We start from the raw sequence: 20,964 nt of genomic DNA, 5'->3' as shown, positions 1-20,964 counted from the left end.
AGTCCAAGTTCTTACCCATGCTCATGATTTCTTTTCCTGCCCTTCCCCGACCGCAGTTAGAGTTTGCCCTAACTACGTTTCCATGTTTATCTCCCATTGCTCCCCTCCATAAATCTGACACTTAAATCAAGACAAAGCTATTCTATACACGATGCTTTGCTTGAAGCTAACTCTGCCTCCAGACCACTGTTTACTCCAACTTCTGCTGTCATAATATCTTTTGACAGTTTAAAGTTCAAATGATACCTCCTTTGTGAAGTTGTCTCTGATTTGTCATTGCCCATAGAACTTTACTGCATTAGGGGATAAAAATTAAAAGCCAGCATAACAGAAGTCTGAGCTGAGCCTACTGGGAATGCCAACTTCTCTGGACCTGTCTGATGAGGGGGGAGCCTCCCACAAGCTCAATTTGCATGACTCACGTTGCAGGAGAAAGGGGGCCTGTGATGAAGACGTTTCAGAGGTTCCTAGGAGCCGAGAATAAGAAATGGAGAGCATAGCGTGAAGCCTGTCTCGCAGACTGGTTCCAGACAGGCTGGTGTCTAGACCCTATGGAGAAAGGAGATGTTAAACGAAAGCTAAAAGGAACTGTTTTCACAAGAAAATCTTTATAGAGACATGGGGGCACAAACAATCTTGGACCTGTTTGCAATCCAAACAGAGTGTCATGCAAAGACAAAATGAGGGTTAGGCACTCTTCCTTGCTTACCACCGTCTAGCTTTGGCATCTCACATGCTCCAGCATCCTTGCTGCAATGGGAGCTCATAGATTTGAACAGAACAGCAGGAAGCCCTGTGGGAGGGGACTTGTTTGTGAACTCATATGAATTCCCAGAATCCAAGGGAAGCCCTAGAAATGCTTGAAGAACACTTTATAGATGGCCAAGACTCTGGGGCAAAAGTATGTAGAACTTGGATTATTGTTGATTCAATTTCATTCATGTGCATGGATGGGTAAGACCTGGAAAAACCTGGGTTATGCCTACTTTCATTTATGACTTGAAATGGTTTAAAACTTATCTTCATGTAAGTATCTGATTTGATCCTCATATGAGGTGGATACTATGATCACCAGATTTTTCTGATATCAATGTACTGAGCACAGTGTTGATTGTGGAAAGAGTCCAGAACTTTTTGTCAGTGGGCCTCATTTTGAGCACTTACTCTTTTGCCTATGGTGGAGTGATCCTGGATAAACCCAACCTCTCTGAGCTTCAATTTCTTACCTGCAGGAAAGGAATACAAGCCCCTTTTGCACGGAGATGCCGTGAAACTCTGGGATGAATAATAACTCCCGTACCATTGTGAGAAACTATTAGGGCACGTGACCTTCTACCAACTGCATTCATCTTCTGCCATAAAACAGTTGTTCCTATCCATGCATCTCAATAGACTGAAAATAATGAAAGGAGTGTAGTCATGTCTTACTCTTCTTTGTGTCATCTTGTCCTGCAACTCAACCTGATGGTGTGGAATGCCTTGGGGTGATGAGTTTCTCATCGTTAGTGGGAGTGTGGTAGAGAGGATTCATGCGTCAGAACTGCTTGGACGAGACACCAATCCGGAGAGCCTAAGATCATTTATTAAAGTCGTCAGATATACAACAGATACAGATATAACACCTCAAATCAAGTTTCCCAGGAACATAATTCATGGCTAAAACTGACAGAACATTAGCCACTGAAAGAGAGCAGGGAGTGGCAAACTTTTTCCATGAAGGGCCAGATAGTAAACATTTTAGGTTTTGCAGGTCATAGAGTCTATCGTGACAACTACTCAACTCAGCCATTACATCATGACAGTAGCCATAGATAATATCTAGACAAACGGGAGTGCCTGCATTCCAACAAATTGCATTTTAAAAAACAGGTAGTGGGCCACACTTGGCCTGTGGGCTACAGGTAGCCAACTCCTGAGACAGAGGTTTGTCCTGTTGCCAGGGAGGAGTTACTAACGCAAGAAGCTGAAAATAAAACCAGGTGGTGACATAGAATAGAAAAGCTGAAATCAATGAGTAAAAGTAAACTTCTCTGTTAAGACTGAAAAACTAAAATGACCAAGGGCATAACTGGAGAGAGAAGAGGTTTCACGTAAAAAATGCCTGCTGAATTGGATGAAAACAAATTTTATTCTAAAGAAGTTCAGAAAGGTAGAAAGAAGACGCTGGGGTTTCAGTTACCTGAAAACTACTATAAGCCAAATGGTGTGGTGTGACTTCCTAGAAAATCCAACGTGCTCTATCTAGTTCCCATTAATGAAAACAGAACATCCAGAAAAAACTAGGTGATAGTCCCAGGGGAGCAGGGTGGAGTCTGCTTGAGTCACCACTGGATCCCACGCACCTACCCCAGTGCTCGACACCCAGGAGGTGCTCACTGGGCAGTAATCATTCCCATGCTCTGCTCTGGGTGGGGCAGTCGGATATTTGAGTGTCTGGTCTGTGCAGTCTCTGTGCTGAATTCAAATGTGACAAACTGGTGTTTGAGCTGAGAGCTGAAAGGCAGTATCCAGGCAAGGAGGGAGAACAGTGGTTGGGGGTAAGAGTACCTGAAATGGGGGCAGCACCAGGATCTATTCCGATTCTCTGATGGGGCTCAATCCCATTCTCTTTCCTTTCAATATTCAATTAAAATACGGGTTTCTGGAAATAACGGCGGGGGTGGGGGGAGCATCACACTTCAATGTTAAGAAATCTTAACATTAGCTTTGCTTTTGGAAAAATTTGCTCCCTTACCTGAGAGAGAAGAAATAAATGCTCTGACCTGTTTAAAAAGACATTTGGAGTATTTCAAATGAGGCTACAAAGGGAGATGAAATCAAGGAACCCATAGGCCTGCGGTGCGAGTTCTCATAGCCACCAAAAATCCCCTTGCAAAGGAACTGATTATGTTTGGAGAGGACGTGTGTGCCTGATAAAATAATTAAAAATAAATTGCTAGCCTTGGAAATGCAAATTAATGAGTGTTAAAGCAACACTGTTGATCACATAGATAATAAATAGATGTGTTTTCTCAAGTCTGTTAGGTGGCACTGATTGATTTCCAATTCTGGCTACAACAGGGCCTAAGCTGCTTTTGAAACAAAGGTGAGGGGACCCCAGGCCCAGTGGGGACAGTTGTTATCTCCTAGGGGACAGTGGTTGGAAGCCTTCGGCCATGACACTCCCCATCCCCCTCCTCCTGACTTTTCCTGGCTGAGAATAGAGGATGCTAAATTACTATTCCCCCTGAACTCCTAGCCCCTGCCGGAGCAGGACGGGACAGTGGCACTGTTAACTCCTCTGCCCTCAGATAACTGACGCAGCCACCTTTCCTGCTACCTGGTGCTGTCAGGTCAAGGCTTTGGCTAAGAAGAGCCAGGAGCCAAATGGAACTTTGGGTGTGGGGAGGAAAGGGAGATATGAGGCCTTGGGGAGCTGACTGGAGCACTGTTGCAAAATTTTTTAAAAAAGTTTTTCCTGGGCTTCCCTGGTGGTGCAGTGGTTGAGAGTCTGCCTGCCGATGCAGGGGACACGGGTTCGTGCCCCGGTCTGGGAAGATCCCACATGCCGTGGAGCGGCTGGGCCCGTGAGCCACGGCCGCTGAGCCTGCGCGTCTGGAGCCTGTGCTCCGCAACGGGAGAGGCCACAACAGTGAGAGGCCCGTGTACTGCAAAAAAAAAAAAAAAAGTTTTTCCTTAGCAATGACTTAATAAGTCTTATGGAGAAAAGAAAGAAAAAAAAAAAAGGAAAGAAAGTCTGGCTACAAAATACCTTATCCTTTCACTAAAGAACCAATACTGATGAAGCACCTACTATGCAGAGCTTGCTCGTCAGTGGCGTTTATAGATGGGATGGAGATGGAGTGGAGGAGAACATGGGATTTCTGCCTTGAAGGAAGCCACAGTCTGATTGGGAGGCAGATTTGATGTGAATGAAGGGCATAGTCCCAACCCCTTTTCCTTGCTGGCATCAGGTCCTTTCCTACGTGTCTTATCTGGAGGCAAAAGGTTACCTGGAGCCAGTGTGTGGCTCCAACACTGAGTGTTGTCCAGGGAATCAGTGACATAAGAGAGGGAAGCATCGCCCTGGGCTCTGCCGTGGGATCTCATTTAATCCCCAGCAGCTGCGTGAGGGAGGTACTCCTCTCCTTACAGATCTATGGACGCAGAACCTAAGCCCCGTGAGGTGTGGCAAGCGGAAGACGGTGTAACGGAGTCACCTAGCTCCTGTGGGGGATGCGATGGGTAGATGAGGTGACACGTGAAGAAACACTTAATGGTTTCTGGCACCACATACGCGCTCAATAAATGTTCCCTCTGAGTCCTAGGTACCTCGCCCCAGGCCGCAGACTCAGAGGAGGACAGAGGCAGGGCGCACTCCTCTCCTGGTCAGTCCAGTTTCAAAGTCCGCACTCTTTCCACAGGGCTGCAGGCGCCTCTCGGGATTCAACTGTCTTCACCGTCCTCTTCCAATCTGTGTGCGGTCCTGCTTCCAGCCCTTTTCAGGTCCACCCAGAGGGCCTTTTCTTTCTGTATGCTTAGGCTCAGAGTTGACAACTTCCTGGCCTTGCAGTACAGGCAGAGGAGGGAAATGAACAGAAGGATGAGCATAAGGAAGGGGCAGATGAAGAGGAAATAGAGTAAAGGTGCTGACGAGCAGATCCTGGAAGGAAACGTGGGCTCTGCGACAAAAAGGAAGAAAATGAAGAGAATAATTAGTCTCCAGCTTATTTGTACTCATCAGTTATAAACACTTCTGGGGTTTACTGTTACAGGAAAATATATGTAAGAATAACGGGGCCAAACGGCAGTGTGCCCCTTAAATCACATGCGAGGAGCAAAGGGAAGGGAGCTGGGAGAAGAGAGCTCCAGGATGGCCTGTTCCAGCCTGACTCCCCCTCACCCAACAATTTCCAACCACCAGAGGTTCCCATGACCTACTTAAAACGAACAGCCAGAAAGAAAAACAAAACAGAAAAAAAAACCTCTCCTTTAATCTTCTTTCCTCAGAAAAGATATCTATAATTCAACCCTCGTTCCCAACTCTGTTGCCGGTCCTGAATTTTTAACTGAGTTATTCCCACTGCTGCTTCTGAAAACACACACAGACACATACGCACGCGCACGCGCACACGCATGCTCTGCACTGTCCTGATAAGAACAACAGCAGCTACAAGTAAGAAGCACCATCCCTTCCTGAATCTCCAAACTGGTCTCACACTCCCCCACCCCCATTCAGCTCCTTTCCCCTCTTGCTCTTACCATCACCTCTACCTGGCGTGCTCACTGCACCATATCCTCGAGGTCCTACTGGCCTCACTCTCCATCACTCCAGCCTTCCACCTCTCCTCAGGCAGTTTTCCTCTTCTTTCTATCCTCTTCTCACACATGCCTTTGTTTAGACCTCTTTCATCCCCTTTTAACCATCTTTGTCATCACAGTTACTTGAGTAGCTCTGACAGTGTCCTTTGTTTCTATAGTCCTTGCAGTGCCTAGCACATGTGCCTGATAACGTTTGCTGATCTGAATTAAACTGGATTCACTGCAACCACATGGGCAAAGGCTACTATATAAAGGCATGCTGAAGCATCTGGCAGCTGCAGTCCGAGGGGAAGTGCTATCAACACATGGACACACAGAGTACGCACCAGCAGCCCCCGAGGGGTTCCTGGCCACACAGCCAGGGAAGCAAAGGCGAGAGAACTGCCAGTGCCACAGGGTCCAGGAAGCAGTGCCTCAGGTGACTAGTCAAAGGACAGGGATTCAGTCTCTCGATGCACAAAGACATATGCTTAAAGAGACACCAACTATTAAATGTAGTCTTCTGACTACATTTGTTTATGACAGGATATTCAAAACCAGGGCTCTTCTGAAAAATCTGATGCTAATAGTAGCTGTGCTTTTATTGGAAAACTGTAATGACCTAAGCACTTTCTTCTTCAGAGGTTAAGCTGTAGGATTCATGGGATTACAGACGCTTAGAGATGAAGATGACAGGTTTAGAGGTCATTGCGACCAACCTCATGCTGCAAGAATTCCATTTTTTTTTGGCATTGCAGATACATTTTGCACACTGAAGGACATCTCTTTGTGGGAGGTTAAGAAAGAATCTAAACCTGTGTCCAGCTCCTGCATTGTAAACTCCGGGAGGAGAGGGCCTATGTCTTACGTATCTTTTCCCCTTGTGCAGCACTTTGCTCATAGGTCATCAATGGAGACTAAAGAATGAGTCAATTGTGTGAGTGATTTGCGCACACAGGAACCCAGGAGTAGCTATCATCATGTTACCCAGAGTAAAGACCATCACTGAACGTTAGCCTGGCAGCTCTGAACAGGGCTGGCAAGGAGCTACGGGGGTTTGTGGCCCGGTTCTTCTCTGGTCTCATTTATATTCTCCACCCTAGATTTGGTTTTTGTTTTTGAAAGGGTGGGCAATGATAAAGATAGATTTTGAATTCTTTCTCATCTCCTCTCCACATCCTACCTGACCCTTCTCTCCAAGGCCCTGGCTTGACTACAATATTTCTCCCAGGTCTTACCTGAATACATTTGAAAGCGTATGGTTAAGAAGGAAGTGCAGACTGAAATGCTGAAAGAGAATAGAGCTGGAGAGTGGGTAAGAGGTCTGGCCTTGCTACTTCACACTACTCCTGTGCAGAGTAGGGATTGAGCACCTCCTATGTCTCAAAGAGAGCTGGGTTCAAATCCTGGCTCTACAACTTACTGCTATTGACTTTGGACAAATTACTTTTCCTCTCTCTCTAATCATTAGTTTCCTAGTCAATCAAGCGAGGATAATAATTTCTAGAGTTGTGATGAGATAATGCTTAATAAAGCATGAAACAGTGCCTAGCACATTTGTTGAGTCAGCAAGAAATAAATATCAGCTAGAAAGCTACTAAGAAAGTTAGGAAAATCATAGGTGACTTTTTCCCAAGAGACCAGGCAGAAAAGAGGGCTGAACCTGATGATTCCTCACTCAGGGACCGCAGACTTGGCCGTGTCCTTCCACAGCCAACGTCTCTCCCTTGACTCTCTGATCTCCCTGTCCCCTGGGTGGGTGGGTGACATTCAGCTGAGAGTCAAATGATTACTTGGGAGACTCTGGCTTCCTGTTCCAATCACGAGAGGCAGAGAACCGGGAGGTAAGAGTCCGCGGCACCCGTGGGTCACCATTGCTAGGATGGTGGTGTGATGTTGGGGGGGATGGGGCCGGCACACAGAAGGTGGAAAGAAACCTGGCGCTTGGATTTTCTGCCACTGAGACTCTAACCTTCCGTGTGAAGGGACTGCCAGAGGGCTTGACTATCTAAATGGGGCTGGGCTTCGAGCAATCTGCCATCCAAGGACGACAAAGTGCGCCCTTCGCAGTGCCGAATTGGCCAACAGCTAGAAACTGTCAGTGCTTCTAAATTACCTCTCCTGGGAGGGCGGTGTTTGCTCTGGATCCCACAGTCACCATTCCCACCATCTGCCTCTCACCCGTATCTGGATTAGCATTAGTGACATTCAAAACCATTAAGGTTTGGCATTTTGAAGCAATCTGAGTAAGTGCTCAGTGCTCCAAGTACAAGGTCTGTAAGGAAGAGCCAGAAGTATAATGAGAACACTGCATCACAAGGTTGAGTTTGTAACTTGCTTCTACCCCCAGCCAAACACATCGTGAGGAGCATTCCTTTCCGATATTACCCCAGAAATACCGACTTTAGGAGAAGAAAGGTGGAGGATGATGAGGGGGCTACCAACGCACCCCCAACCCCAGACTTGGGCAGTTGACGTGCCAGGTGTGGCCGTGTGGGAGGGGTGGCTCCTGCCAAGAACTGAAAGCAGGATTAGGTAACCTGATACAAGCGCATCCCAGAGTAAGTGAGCCCCTTACAGCATCAGTTTCAACTCCATTGAAGAGTCGCTTGCTCATTTTTCATCAAGCATTTGTTGAACCGAGCGCTATGTGCCAGGCCTTGTTGGAAGCACCGGGGTAGCGTTGATAAAATAGCATGTTCTCTCCAGAAACATCAGTGTGATAGGGGCATATCTCCTTTGAGAATCCACTTTCTAAATATACCCTTACCCCCCAAAAGCTGGGAAATAGTGACAAATACCATTCTATTACAAATAATCCAGTCCCCAGAAAGCTTTATAGCCTTGCCTATTAATCACAGAGAATTCTCTAGAATGAGATACAAAAAGACTCAAGCAGCTGTAGCCCCCGCTTTGGCTTCGTCATAGCTAAGGAAGTACGATGGAGAGGAAAAATGCAAGGTGCGTTCCACCAGGGAAATACCTCTCAACTTTCCTGCCTTCACAGGATCCACACGCTTCACAGTTCTATCAAGTAGTCCTAAACTAACCCAACCCAGAAGTGCCAAATAAAGGTGGTAGAAAACCATTTGAGAAGTGAGAGTTGGTAGCCTATTGTATTTCAACTGGCCTTTATTCATACACAGGCTGGTCCTGACCAGGAGGGCAGCTGCACGGATTCAGTATTTGAGTACTGTTTCTGTGCCAAGCACTGTGCTAGTGCTGAGAACAAGACATTCAGTCTTTGCCTTCTCAGAAGGTATTGTGTGGCACTGAGGATGGATGTTACACAGGTGGGATGACTAAGAAAATAAGCTAAGTCACTGAGAAAGTGGCAGTTCAGTTGGTTGGTGAATGATTAGTAGGTGTTGATCTGGGACAGGTACCAGGAAGGAGCATTCCAATCAGGAGGTGATATAAGTTCACTCAAGATGTTGGACTGGGCTCCCCTGGTGGCACAGTGGTTGAGAGTCCGCCTGCCGATGCAGGGGACGCGGGTTCGTGCCCCGGTCCGGGAGGATCCCACGTGCCGCGGAGCGGCTGGGCCCGTGAGCCATGGCCGCTGAGCCTGTGCATCTGGAGCCTGTGCTCCGCAATGGGAGAGACCACAGCAGTGAGAGGCCCGCGTACCGCAAAAAAAAAAAAAAGATGTTGGACTGTCAGTCATAACCATTCTCTTCTAATCTTCCTCTTCTTCCTCTCTACTGGCTCTTTTCTCTCTAGATGTAACAGTGCTCAAGTCCCTACCATCTTCAAACCAAAACAAAACAAAGCAAAGCTTCACTGCACCTCTTGCCATTTGCTCGTCTTCTCTCTTTCCGTTTACATCAAAGCTCTTGAAAGCATGAACTGGATTTGATGCGCCCACTTTCTCCCTGCAGTCTGACTTTTCTCACTATTTTTCTGTAACTGCCCTATATTGTTAAACCCAATGGATATTTTCCTATTTGGGTCTTAACTGGCCTCTTTGCACTAGTCGAGTCTGTCGGCTCTCCCGACTCTTGATCCCTCCTGCCTTTGGTGTCTGTGATACCACCATACCCTGGTTCTCCTCCTACCTCTAGGCTACTCCTTCCACTCTCCTTCACAGGTTCCTCTTCTGCAGTCCCCCGAGAAATAGCCGTGTATCTCAGGGATCCATCCTTGGGCATCATTATAGGCCATAAGCTGATGATTTCTAATCTATAACTCTGGTAGAGATCTCATTTGGAGATCCTGAAGTTTATTGGACAGATCTCCCTAGATGACTCACTGGTACTCCAAACTCAATTCCAGTCCAACTTATTCAAAATTGAACTCATCTTCCCCTTTAGTCCTTTCTCCTATATTACCTCATTTAGTGACTGTCCCCACTGTCCATCTTAGGCCAGAAGCCTGGTATTCATCCTCGATTCTCTTCTTCTGCTCATTCACCATCCACATACACCTAACCAGCCTCTAAATCCTGAAGACCCCATCTCCTAATATGGAATGCAGAATGCCTGTCTTTCTCTCAGCCCTCACAGGCACTGCCTTAATTCAGGCCTTCATCTTGTCTCACCTGGGTCCCTACAGTCAATTTCAAATAGTTCTCCCTTCTCTGTGCCTACCTCCCTTTCAATTCATTTTTAACACTGTTCCCAGGAAGAGCTTTCTAAAACGCAAATCTGATGTGTCACTCTCCTGCCTGAACTTGTTCAACGACACTCTGTAACTTCCATGAGAAAGCTTATCTTCCCTAGCTCCAAACAAAAGACCCACTTGACATCTGTACCCGTTCCATCCCACTAGCCTCCTCTCTTGCCATCCTACCACAGTTTCTCTGATCATCTAGCATATACTTTCCTTTTCCCAAAACATGTGCCTTCCTTTTTATAGGCCCCATACTCTGGGGAACCTTTCCAGATCTCCTCCCAACCCAGCTCTTCATCCCAGCCCTGCCTCTGCTCCTTCCTTAGTATCCTGAGACTATTTCTTTCATGACACGTATCATGTTGGACTTTACTTCCCCACCAGACTCAGCTCTGTGGGAACAGATTCCATAATATATTTTTTGTGTGTCCTCAGAAGCTCATATAGTTATTTATTGAAGAAATTAAAGTATTTTATCACATAAATAGATATATACATAGGTAGATGTGTGTGTGTGTGTGTGTGTGTGTGTGTGTGTGTGCGCGCGCGCATCGCTAGCATGTTTGGAGTTATAAGGGGAGAAGGAGGTAACGTTTGTTGAGCACTTAGAGTACGCCAGGGACTGTGCTAGATACTTCATATGCATTTGTACCATAATCCTCATTTTATGAGAAAGCTGAGTAACCAGGGTATGACTTCATAGCTAGTAGGGAGGTGATAGAGCTGCAATTTGAGACTCGGCTTGTCTGATTCCAAACCCTGGGATTTTTCATCACCCACACTGTCTTCACAACTACCAGAAAGGAACAGCCAGGCAGAAGAAGTGAGATGCTATATTATACAGATTTACTTGGGAACACTTAACTGTACTTATAATGAAAACCCTCAGGTTCTCAAGGCACAGGCTTTCCAGCTCCTTCAGTTGTGAAGAATACAAAGACCATTCAGTCTGTAACATTTTCTTTCCAGAGTTGATCTTTTTAAAAACTTTACAGCTGTTTTATAAGACTTCCACAAAGATGAACAGTATATATATGCTTTGAACGATCCCACCTGTCTCAGAGGAGATGTGCTTTTTAGCCACAGAATATACACTTTTTACAGTTATTATCTATTTATTCTACTGCATAAACGGCTGAATCTACAGAGCCTAGGAATTCCAGTGGGAAAACATGTATGGAATGTGCTCAGGGTGGGGACTTCCTATAATTGTTGGAATGGAAGAAAAGCTGATAGGAAGATAAATCCTGCCTGGATACTTGGGAGAAGAATCCTGCTGAAGAATAGTCAGGGGACGAGAATGATGGACCCCAGCGAACAAGTTAGATAACTCTGACTTCCACTCTAGAAGCCTTGCTGGGGCTGGGATGCAACTGTCCCAACTCTGAGAAGGTACCATCCGTTCTCAGTAGCCCTCTTTCCCTCCTACAGACTGTCCCCAAAGCTAGCTGGTGCTGTAGGGATGTTTATTGATCCTTTCTACTCTTCCTGGGATGGGGCAGCAAGACCACACCTCTGCCTCTCCAGTGACCCTCTCTCACTGTAAGTTTAACCTATAGCTCACCTCTCGCCTTATCCTTAAACCCCACCAGAAAGAAATGGCTCAGAGGATGAGCAGGCTACAACATCTACTGGCTCCTTAGTCACCTGGGAAGATTTACTGGTCTGGCTGGAGGAATTTTTGCTTAATGAATGCCTGTTACATGCTTGGCATCGCACTGGCTGGAAGGAAGCCCTCTCCTCCTTCACGACCTCTTGCTCTACACACCTCCTAAAGCAGGATAAGTTGACCTTCCCACACAGAGAAGGGTCACCCTTTGGCCAATGGTCTTCAAGCAGCTGTCTTTTTGCCAGAGCCTGTAAACAAGTTCTATGGGACACACTTCCTCCCTTGATGACTTTCAAGGTGCAGTCAGGAGAGGCACACCCAATGACTATCACGACCAAAACTCCCATAGTTTGTTGAACACATCAATAAGAAGCTTGTCGCTTATTCGTTGAGAAAGGCTTTTTTTTTGTTGGGTTCGTTTTGACTCAGGGAGCATGTAGATATAGCTGATTTTGGTTCAACCAGATCAAACACAAAGTCACCATGTCCCTATTGCTCACCTCACTCCCACCACAGGTCAGCCTTCTGAGATTGGAGAATTACCCAAGAGGTAAGGATGTCTGCCTCCAACATTATTTGGTTATTTAAAGGGATACAATGTTGATGGCTTTTTTGTTTAAGAGGGAAAGTGGGGGAGGAGGTCAGATGCCCTTGACATTTAAACGTCCATGCCAAAACCTCAGGTAACCTTGTCTGCCCAAACTGAGTTACTGTTGAGAGAAATGGCGAAGTCATTTTCTTTCGGGAATCTGTAAATTGTTTTCAGTCTGAAAAGAAGCAAAACATAGCTGGGTGGGAAAGCATAGGAGGGGAGACAAAGATTCTCCTGACCGCAAGCCATGACAGATGAACCGCTAGTTACCTGAAGGCAGCACCGTGAGCACCACACGCTGTGACTCGTCTGATGATTGGCTGACCCACTTGCTTGGGTTACCGTGTAGCTGCCACTCTGCCACCCTGCACCAGTACATTCCAGCATCCTCCATCTCCACTCGATGTATCATCAGGACAAAGTCTGCAGGGGATGAACGGTAACAGTGCAGGCGCCTCCTGAGCCCCTCTTCGCCATACTCCAGCAAGCCGTCATGCTGCAGGTGCACCAGCATTTTACTTCCAGAATTTTCTCTGTTCCAGTACCACATCACAGAGAACAGGGAGGCTGGGCTGCCCGCACTCTCCAGGCTGCAGCGGATGGCCACCTCGCTGTGCTCGGAGGCATTTTTTGTCCCGGACACTTTGGAGATGCGTACCTTACTTCCTAGGAAATAAAATGGCGGTAAGTTCGAGAAGAACCCAGATCTTAGATTGGACACCTCCTCTGAAAAGTCTACTTCTCATTGAAGGGATGCCATCTTATAATTTTTAGATATCAGGTCCTTCATCTTTAACACTTTTCCTTGACCCTTATCCTTCTTCCATATTTGCCAGAACATTCTCTGCTATGAATCAAACCAGCCACTTCCCTTCATCAGTCTGCCTCTTGCCTGCTGGACCTGACACTGAAAACCACCCAGCTTTGCCGGATGTTCTGCCCTGCTGCTTTTACTTCTCCCGGCTCAGCTCTCCCTTCTGCTTCCCAGAAAGGCCATTCGAAACTTCCAGCCCGCCCCTCAAGTCCCATGTTCCACCACTACCCGTTTTTGTTTTTGCAAATTACCCTCCTCCCATACACTGGATCTCACCTCAGGTATTAGACGCAGGGAAAGAGGAGGTTACCCAAGAGACTGAGCATTTTCATACATGTGTTAGAATATCACTCAAGGAGACTATTTACATTATTGGATTAGACTAAGTTTTAAACAGATTTTGACATTTACTTTTTTAAAATGTTCCCCTTTTAACTCACAGGTGAGGACTTGGAACGCTAGAGTAATCACACACAAAATAAATTATAGTATGCACTAAATTTTCAACTCTACTACAAACATATTTATTGATCTATCTTTAAAAGAACATCTTTGTCTGATCCTACATTCTTTTTTAGCTACCATCTTTACTCTCTCTTTCCCTTTATAGAGAAGCATGTGAAATATTAGTTTACATGGTACTGCCTCTGCTTCCTCACCTCAAGTTACTCCCTACTTCATTGCCATCAGCTTTCCATCTCATCTCTAGGCTCTGGCCGAGGTCCCCAGAAAAGGCCCGATTTCCCAGCTCAAGAGACCTTCCAGTCTTTTTTGTCTTCTCTGCAGTTTCTGTCACTGAAATCCATTTTCTTCTGATATCCTCTCCTCTTTTGATTTCAGAGAAAGCATCCCTCCTACAATTCTTACGAATCCTTCTCAGTATCTTTCCCTGGGGCCTCTTCCTTAACTTACTTCCTACACCAGGGTACACAGCTAGCTACTCCCAGCCAGCCACACACAGCCCACAAATATGTTTTATTTGACATCTTCAGTATTTTAAAAGAATTTGAATTCATTATGGACATTCCAAAATGAGTGACGTCACCAAAAAAAGATTTTAGGCATTTCTTGATAGACTAAAAGATTGAACAGCACTGGTCCCACGTTTCTGAATGGGAAGCGCTGGCTTGAGCTAAGAAATGGTGTGCACTTCTTAAAGGGGTGGGCACACACTGTCAAGATTCAGCTTGGACAACTGGGAGAAAGGGATGCCAGCCACCCAGATGGAGAATGGAGTGGCCATAAGCCTTGTGGGATGGCCAAGATGATAAACACCATCATGATGATTTGGGACATAAGGATGATTTGGGATATGCTGAATGTGAGGCTCTCTGGGTCAACCAAGTAGAAATGTGCAACAAGCAGATGGGTAGAAAGGCCCGGAGCTCAGGAGATGGGGGCTGAGCATAAAATCTTAGAGCTGTTTCACTGAAGGTGGTAGTTGGTACCGCCAAGGTGGGATTTAAGAGGTTTTGAAAGGCACAGAGAGAAGAAAAATGGTCTCAGGTATCCCTGATGAACACCTGCATTGAGCAGGGAGAGGAAGGGCATGGAGAAGGGCGGCCAGAGCGGCAGGAAGAGACCCTTGCGCTCAGCTGCTACTTTGCCCCTGCTGCTCCCAGCCGACTGAGAGCTCCTTAAGGCTCTGCCTTCTTTATCTTTGGATTCCTAATTGCCTAACACATAGCAATGTTCATTATAATCTTATTTTTTGATGTTACACTGAAAATAGAATTTTCAGTGCCAAACTAGATTAACTTATTTGCATCGTGCTTTTGGATCTTGGCCAGCTCCCAAACCTTAGCTGTGAGGTTCATTTAATTTTAATCAACATTGGAGGTGACCTAACTAATGCTGACAGATCTAATCAACCCTGCCCACATTTAGACCACGGCACTCTTAGACTAATGCAAATGAATGGAACTTCTATTTCTTTTTTTTTTTTTTTGGTGGTACACGGGCCTCTCACTGTTGTGGCCTCTCCCTGTTGTGGCCTCTCCCGTTGCAGAGCACAGGCTCCGGACGCGCAGGCTCAGCGGCCATGGCTCACGGGCCCAGCCGCTCCGCGGCACGTGGGATCCTCCCGGACCGGAGCACGAACCCACGTCCCCTGCATTGGCAGGCGGACTCTCAACCACTGCGCCACCAGGGAAGCCCTCTATTTCATTTTTAAAGATCTCCTGAGGAGGAGGAGATGCCCTCAGTAAGCCATTCCAGCAGGTGACTACTTCTATTTGCCTTATGTTTAGGCAGCCAAACGTTGAAGAGCAGTCTCTCCATACATCCCTATAGAGTTGGACAGTTTCTGTTCACAGTGGGAGAAATATGCTTTGTATTACTCTCTTTCTGCCAAATTACAGTAGAGCCCCACTGGAGTGACACAGCTTGCTTTACAGAGAGCTGGAGATACGATACCCTGGGTCGCTGCATAGACCAGCCTGTCAGGCTGAGAAGCAAACCAATCAAAGGGATCTTGCTCCCATCTAAGCTTCTCCAAATCTCAGCTTGACTCAAAGGGACCCCCGCCTGCTCTGGTGGGCTATCCAGTCCTGCAGTCACTGTGCAGGTGGGCACTATTCCTATGACTGTAGGTCATATTTTTACCTTCATCTAATCACTCCATAGAACAGCTGCCCAAGAGAAGACGGCAATTCTACAGAAAGATGAGTGAGAATATACTTGCAAGGTTTACCTGTGGGCCTGAGTTTCAATTCTGTTAGACCTGACGTCTTTTCTCCAAGCTTGTGCCAAGTGCCATTTGTAGACCAGAGCCATTCCTCCACAGCGCAGCGATATTTGCCCTGATCGCTGTCTTCCACGTTCAGAATGTGTAGCTGAAACGAGTCTTGGGAAACTTTCTCGGCGTGGAATTTTTGTTTTCTCCATGCGGTCTGAAATTCATCCCCGTATTTTACTACGTGGGTTCGGTCCATTTCCAGGATCCTCAGCCAGGTTGCATTAGTGGACGTGGCAGAGAAGTACCAAGTAACAGCCAACCGAAGGTTTCCAGTGGATTGGCACAGGATGTTACACTCTATGTCTGTGTTGGAGTTGATGGAGATCTCTTGGACTTGACTACTTGAATTCACTTTCAGCTTGCTCTCTAAATTAAAAGAATGGTACCATTACTTTTGTTACTTTGCTAGAAAATAGAACTTTAAAGTAGAAGGGACATTGGAGGTTAACTAGGGCCATACCTCCTACACCCATCAAATGTGTGAATTCCCTCTTCAGCAGCCCCACTAACTGCTCATTCAGCCTTTGAACAACTCACTAACTGACAAAGCACCCATTCCACCTTTGGACATGCTGCCACCAGAGGACTCTTTCTGATATCAAGTTGAATTTGACTTCTCCATAACTTCCATCCACTGGTCTTAATTCTACCCCTGCCCCGGAGGCGTGGGATAGGGAGTGTGGGGCAGGGAGGAAGTGTTATGCAGAAAAGCCAATCTCTTCCACATGAAAATGCTTCAGTATTAGATAACCAACAAGGACCTACTGTATAGCACAGGGAACTCTGCTCAACATTCTGTAATAACCTAAATGGGAAAAGAATAGACACGTACATGTATATGTATAACTGAATCACTTTGCTGTACACCTGAAACTGACACAACATTGTTTATCAACTATACTCCAGTATAAAAGAAAAGAAAAGAAAATGCTTCAGTATTTTGGCACCGACATCTTCTCTTCTATAGCATTTCATAAATCAAATTGAGAGAAAGTGGCCCTATTAATGCTTTGTCTGTGTGTTCACTATCCAGATACTCCTAGATCCACAGTTTGCCTAAGTCTAATTGTATCTGCCGGCAAACATGGGTAAACAAGAGGAAGTTGTACGTGGGCTATTACAACTGTGCGTTTCTTTGCAGCCACTCGACTGTGGGAACATTGTATGGATATGGAGTCAACTATCCTTTAACCCAGAGCTTTCCTGCTTTGTCAGAAAGATGAACGGTAAAGCCTGGCTTCCAATTCTTATGCTTATCTTCTTGCTGACGTCACCAGTTCTACTTTTGTGGCTGCTTATTGATGCTCCCAGTAGGTCCCTTTACTCTTCCTTCAACAAACATTTATTAAGCATGTACTATATTATGTGCCAGACTATTCCAGGCTCTGTGGATCCCTCCCCTCAGTCTCTGCTTAGAGGAAGAGACTAGTACAGGACAGAGGCTTAGAGATTATAGGATTGTGTCACCCAGGGGGGACAGAGGTATGCAGAAGTGGCTGTCAGAGCACACAGCAGGACTGTCTAACCCAAATGTGGGAGTGAGGGGAGGCTTCCTGGAGGAGATATCTCTAAGCTACGTCTTAAGGGTTAATAGGAATTAATCTGATGGAGAAGGGGTTAAGGAATTCCATGCAAAAGAAGCAACTTGAACAAAGACTAAAAATGAGAGAGAGCATAGAGTATGTGAGGAACTTCCAGTAGTTCAGTGTGGCTGGAGCTCAAATTCAAGATGGAAAGTGGAAAGAGATGATGCAGGAAAGACATAAGTGTATCAGATGGTAAAGGACCTTGCCATGTAATGGGAGTTTGGACATGAGGTAGACGTGGAGGAGTAGTGGATGACTCAGGTTTCCTGCTTGGATCACCGATGGATGGTGGGAACATGGAGAACAACGTCAGAGGAGTAGCTTTGGAGGGATAATAATGGTGTATTTATGTTTTGACATAGTGAGTGTAGACATGTCTTAGAGGCAATTGCATTGATGAGTCTGGAGATCAGAAGAGAAGTATTTCAAGATAATGAATTTGGGATTTGTCAGCATATAGCCTGAATCCCTGGGTAGGAATAAGCCCACTTTGGGACAGTGTACAGAATGAGAAGAGAGGAAGTTGAGGATGAAACCCAAAGGGATGAGTCAGTGAAGGAGGAGGATTCTGCAAAAGAGAATGAGAAGGAGCAGTCGGCGTGTCAGGAAGGAAACCAAGAAAATCTTGTGTCATAAGGTCAAGAAAAGAGAAGTTTTAAGAAGAAAGGATTAAATCAACAATTTGAAATACATCAGAAAGGACAAGTAAATTAAGGCATGAGTTAATCAACAAGGAGATCATTGCTATTACCAAAAATATAGCTCAGTAGCTGAGATAATGACTGCTACCACGTTTGAACATCTGCTTGGTGTGTCAGGCACTGTACTAGGAATGTGCCACCATCTTTAAATTGCACATCAGCAATTTACATATGGGGGTCACTGGGCTTGGACAGATTAAGGTGCCTTGTCTAAAGTGATGCTTCTATCCAGTGCTTGTCAGGTCTAAATGACGTCAAAGCCTCTTGAACACTTTGCCCTAAGAGAATGGAAGTCATGAAAGATACCAGCACAGCAGAATTTGCCAAGTTGTGTCTTACTTTTAATCTCTATCCTCTATTACCAACTGACAAGGTAAATTATTTTGACTGTAATCATAAATTCTCTAACTCTTGTATATTAACATATCAAAATGAATGGATAAATGTATTTAATGGGATTTACATTATCCATACCACCAGGGGACACATTCTAAACATTTAATGACTGATCAGGCATGGGTACTGACCAATCCGAAAGAATTCCTCACCACTGGATCTGGTCCTAGATGTCCCCTGCTGTGCCACGTGGTTCCCTTTAGTTGCTGAGTAGTGGGGACTTAAGGGAAATGGGGAAGGGGCAACAGTTAGAATTCGTCAGTGTGGAAGTATTTCAATGTTTTAAAAACCAGTATGGCGGGACTTCTCTGGTGGCGCAGTGGTTAAGAATCCACCTGCCAATGCAGGGGACATAGGTTGGAGCCCTAGTCTGGGAAGATCCCACATGCCGCAGAGCAACTAAGCCCGTGTGCCACAACTACTGAGCCCGCATGCCACAACTACTGAAGCCCGCGCGCCTAGAGCCTGTGCTCCGCAACAAGAGAAGCCACCGCAATGAGAAGCCTGCGCACCGCAATGAAGAGTAGCCCTAGCTCAACTCAACTATTGAAAGCCCGCCTTCAGGCACAAAGACTCAACACAGCCAAAGAAAAACAAAAACAAAAACCAGTATGGCCATTTTGTTCATATTGACTTAATGTTAACCTGGATATCCCTCTGTGTGTGTGTGTGTGTGTGTGTGTGTGTGTGTGTTTGTTTCTGGTTCCTTTTTTAAATTGAAGTATAGTTGATTTACAATGTTTCAGGTATACAGCAAAGTGATTCAGTTATACACATATATATTTTTATTCAGGTTCTTTTCCATTATAGGTTATTATAAGATATTGAATATAGTTCCCTCTGCTATACAGTAGGTCCTTATTGTTTATCTATTTTATATATACTGGTGAATATCTGTTAATACCAAACTCCTAATTTATCCCTCCCCCTCCCTTCCTGTATATCACTTACATATGGTGCTTACTTATAATACAAACTTGGGGAAAAGGTATTCTATGCTTTAATTCTATAACTTACCCTAAACGGGAGGAATGTTTAAAAATAAAGCAGGATTAATTTCAAGTAGTGTTTACCTGGTAAAGTGACAGTGATTCTCAATGGGTGAGAGATGGCAGAAGCCCTCACGGGGCCGTTTGTGTGTAGGGAACTTCTGTCATAAACTTCTACATTACACTGATAAACTCCTGCTTCTTCCTCGGTGGCATCATGGATTAGGAGTTGAGAACGAAATAAAGACTGTGAAACCTTTGTCTTCTTTTGGAACTGGGGTAGGAAGTTCCCCCATTCAATAGTGCCATTATGGGTGATTCGAAGAAGCAGATCAAAGGCTCGAGATCTAGCTGCCTGGAACTGCCATGTCACGGTGAGTAGAACCTTGAGGTCAGAGTAGCGAACACCCACTATGCAGGACAGGTCAAAGGTGTTGGTTAATTTCACTTGTGGTTGACGGCTCATCAGACTAACATGTAAACTTGACTCTGTGGGCAGAAACGCAAAACACAATTTCTAATACATTCAGCAAATCGAGGTACAAGTTGTCCTAGTCATTGCCTCCTCACATTGAACTATGTGTTCATACGCTGGGAGTATCAAATACGTGGGGGTAGAAACTGATTCACAGTACAGTCTGTCCTGAAGTCTGACTTCAATTTTCTAAAGTTGACCCTCTTCTAAAGAGTGTTCTCAGCAGAGACAACAAACAGGCAGTGTTTCTCCAGTCTGCTGCTTAGACAGCTGCCGCTGAGTGGGTGGGGTGCTCCCCGGCCCCACTGGCTGGCCTCCTTCCCTCATACCCACTCCTTGGTGCACCATCACTCTTTTGCACGTGCTCCAAGAGACTCTGCAATCCCAGGGCTGCAGCTGTCAGAAGCCTGAAATGCATGAGGCTCCGCTCCACTTGGCATATCTCTTTTCTAAGTCTATTCCAATTCATACGATTTTGTTTTTAGCCTTGAATAACAATTTACAAGTTGCACTCTAACGATGATCTCTATAAAGATGAGTAAACTTCAGAGATCAGCTGACAGACATGGTAGCCAGAGACTCTGCTCTGTGTCCTGGGGTACACGTACCATAACTAGGGGATTCAGGGTGACACACAATCGAATTCCACAGCATTCCACTGCAGAAGGAAGATACTGAAGATGCGTAAGTTCAGAAAAGGATTTCCCTGACACTTACTCAGAGGTTTTACAGTGACTGACATCTGAGCCCAGCTCTGATCTCTGGTCTTGCTCCGGGGCATCTCAGACACCCTGCACTCATACATGCCGCTGTCTGTGATGGTGGTGGAGGTGATCTCCAGCTGGAAGGTGTCCCAGTCCGTCTTCTCCAGCCTTGTGTTGCTGTGCTTATCGAGTTGCCCGTAGAAGGCACCCAGCTGCATGGTGCCGTCCTGCCCCATTCCAGCCACAAACTCCGGCTCTGTCTCGTCTTGTGGGATGTGCCACCAGGTCACGGACAGGAGACTTTTAGCTCCACCTACCTTGCAGAGAAGGGTTAACGCCTCTCCTTCCCACACTGCTTGCTTCCTGTTCTTGGTAGACATGACCACATATCTTGCTGTGGATTACAGATTTTAAAAGAAAAAATTATTTCAAGTAAATGAAATTTTTTCTAAAAAACGGTGAAATCTCAT

The 20,964-nt window shown here is 45.7% G+C and overlaps 1 protein-coding gene across 1 annotated transcript in view; it reads right to left on the bottom strand.

Annotated features, from left to right (window-relative positions):
- Positions 1–1,574: 1,574 nt before the first annotated feature.
- The window catches only part of CD101 (CD101 molecule), a gene marked incomplete at its 5' end in the record, with an annotated part of 29,306 nt that continues 9,916 nt past the window's right edge, over positions 1,575–20,964 (bottom strand). Inside the window, 5 exons of the mRNA XM_067727411.1 lie at positions 1,575–4,661; positions 12,363–12,758; positions 15,599–16,009; positions 19,400–19,804; positions 20,508–20,888. Coding sequence (XP_067583512.1) covers positions 4,426–4,661; positions 12,363–12,758; positions 15,599–16,009; positions 19,400–19,804; positions 20,508–20,888 — 1,829 coding nt within the window. The remainder of the gene's footprint in view (positions 4,662–12,362; positions 12,759–15,598; positions 16,010–19,399; positions 19,805–20,507; positions 20,889–20,964) is intronic.

The sequence above is a fragment of the Pseudorca crassidens genome, chromosome 2 (genome assembly GCF_039906515.1).
Source record: "Pseudorca crassidens isolate mPseCra1 chromosome 2, mPseCra1.hap1, whole genome shotgun sequence".
NCBI lineage: Eukaryota > Metazoa > Chordata > Mammalia > Artiodactyla > Delphinidae > Pseudorca > Pseudorca crassidens.
Note: the sequence above shows the minus strand (reverse complement) of the source record. Positions and strands in the feature narration are given on the sequence as shown.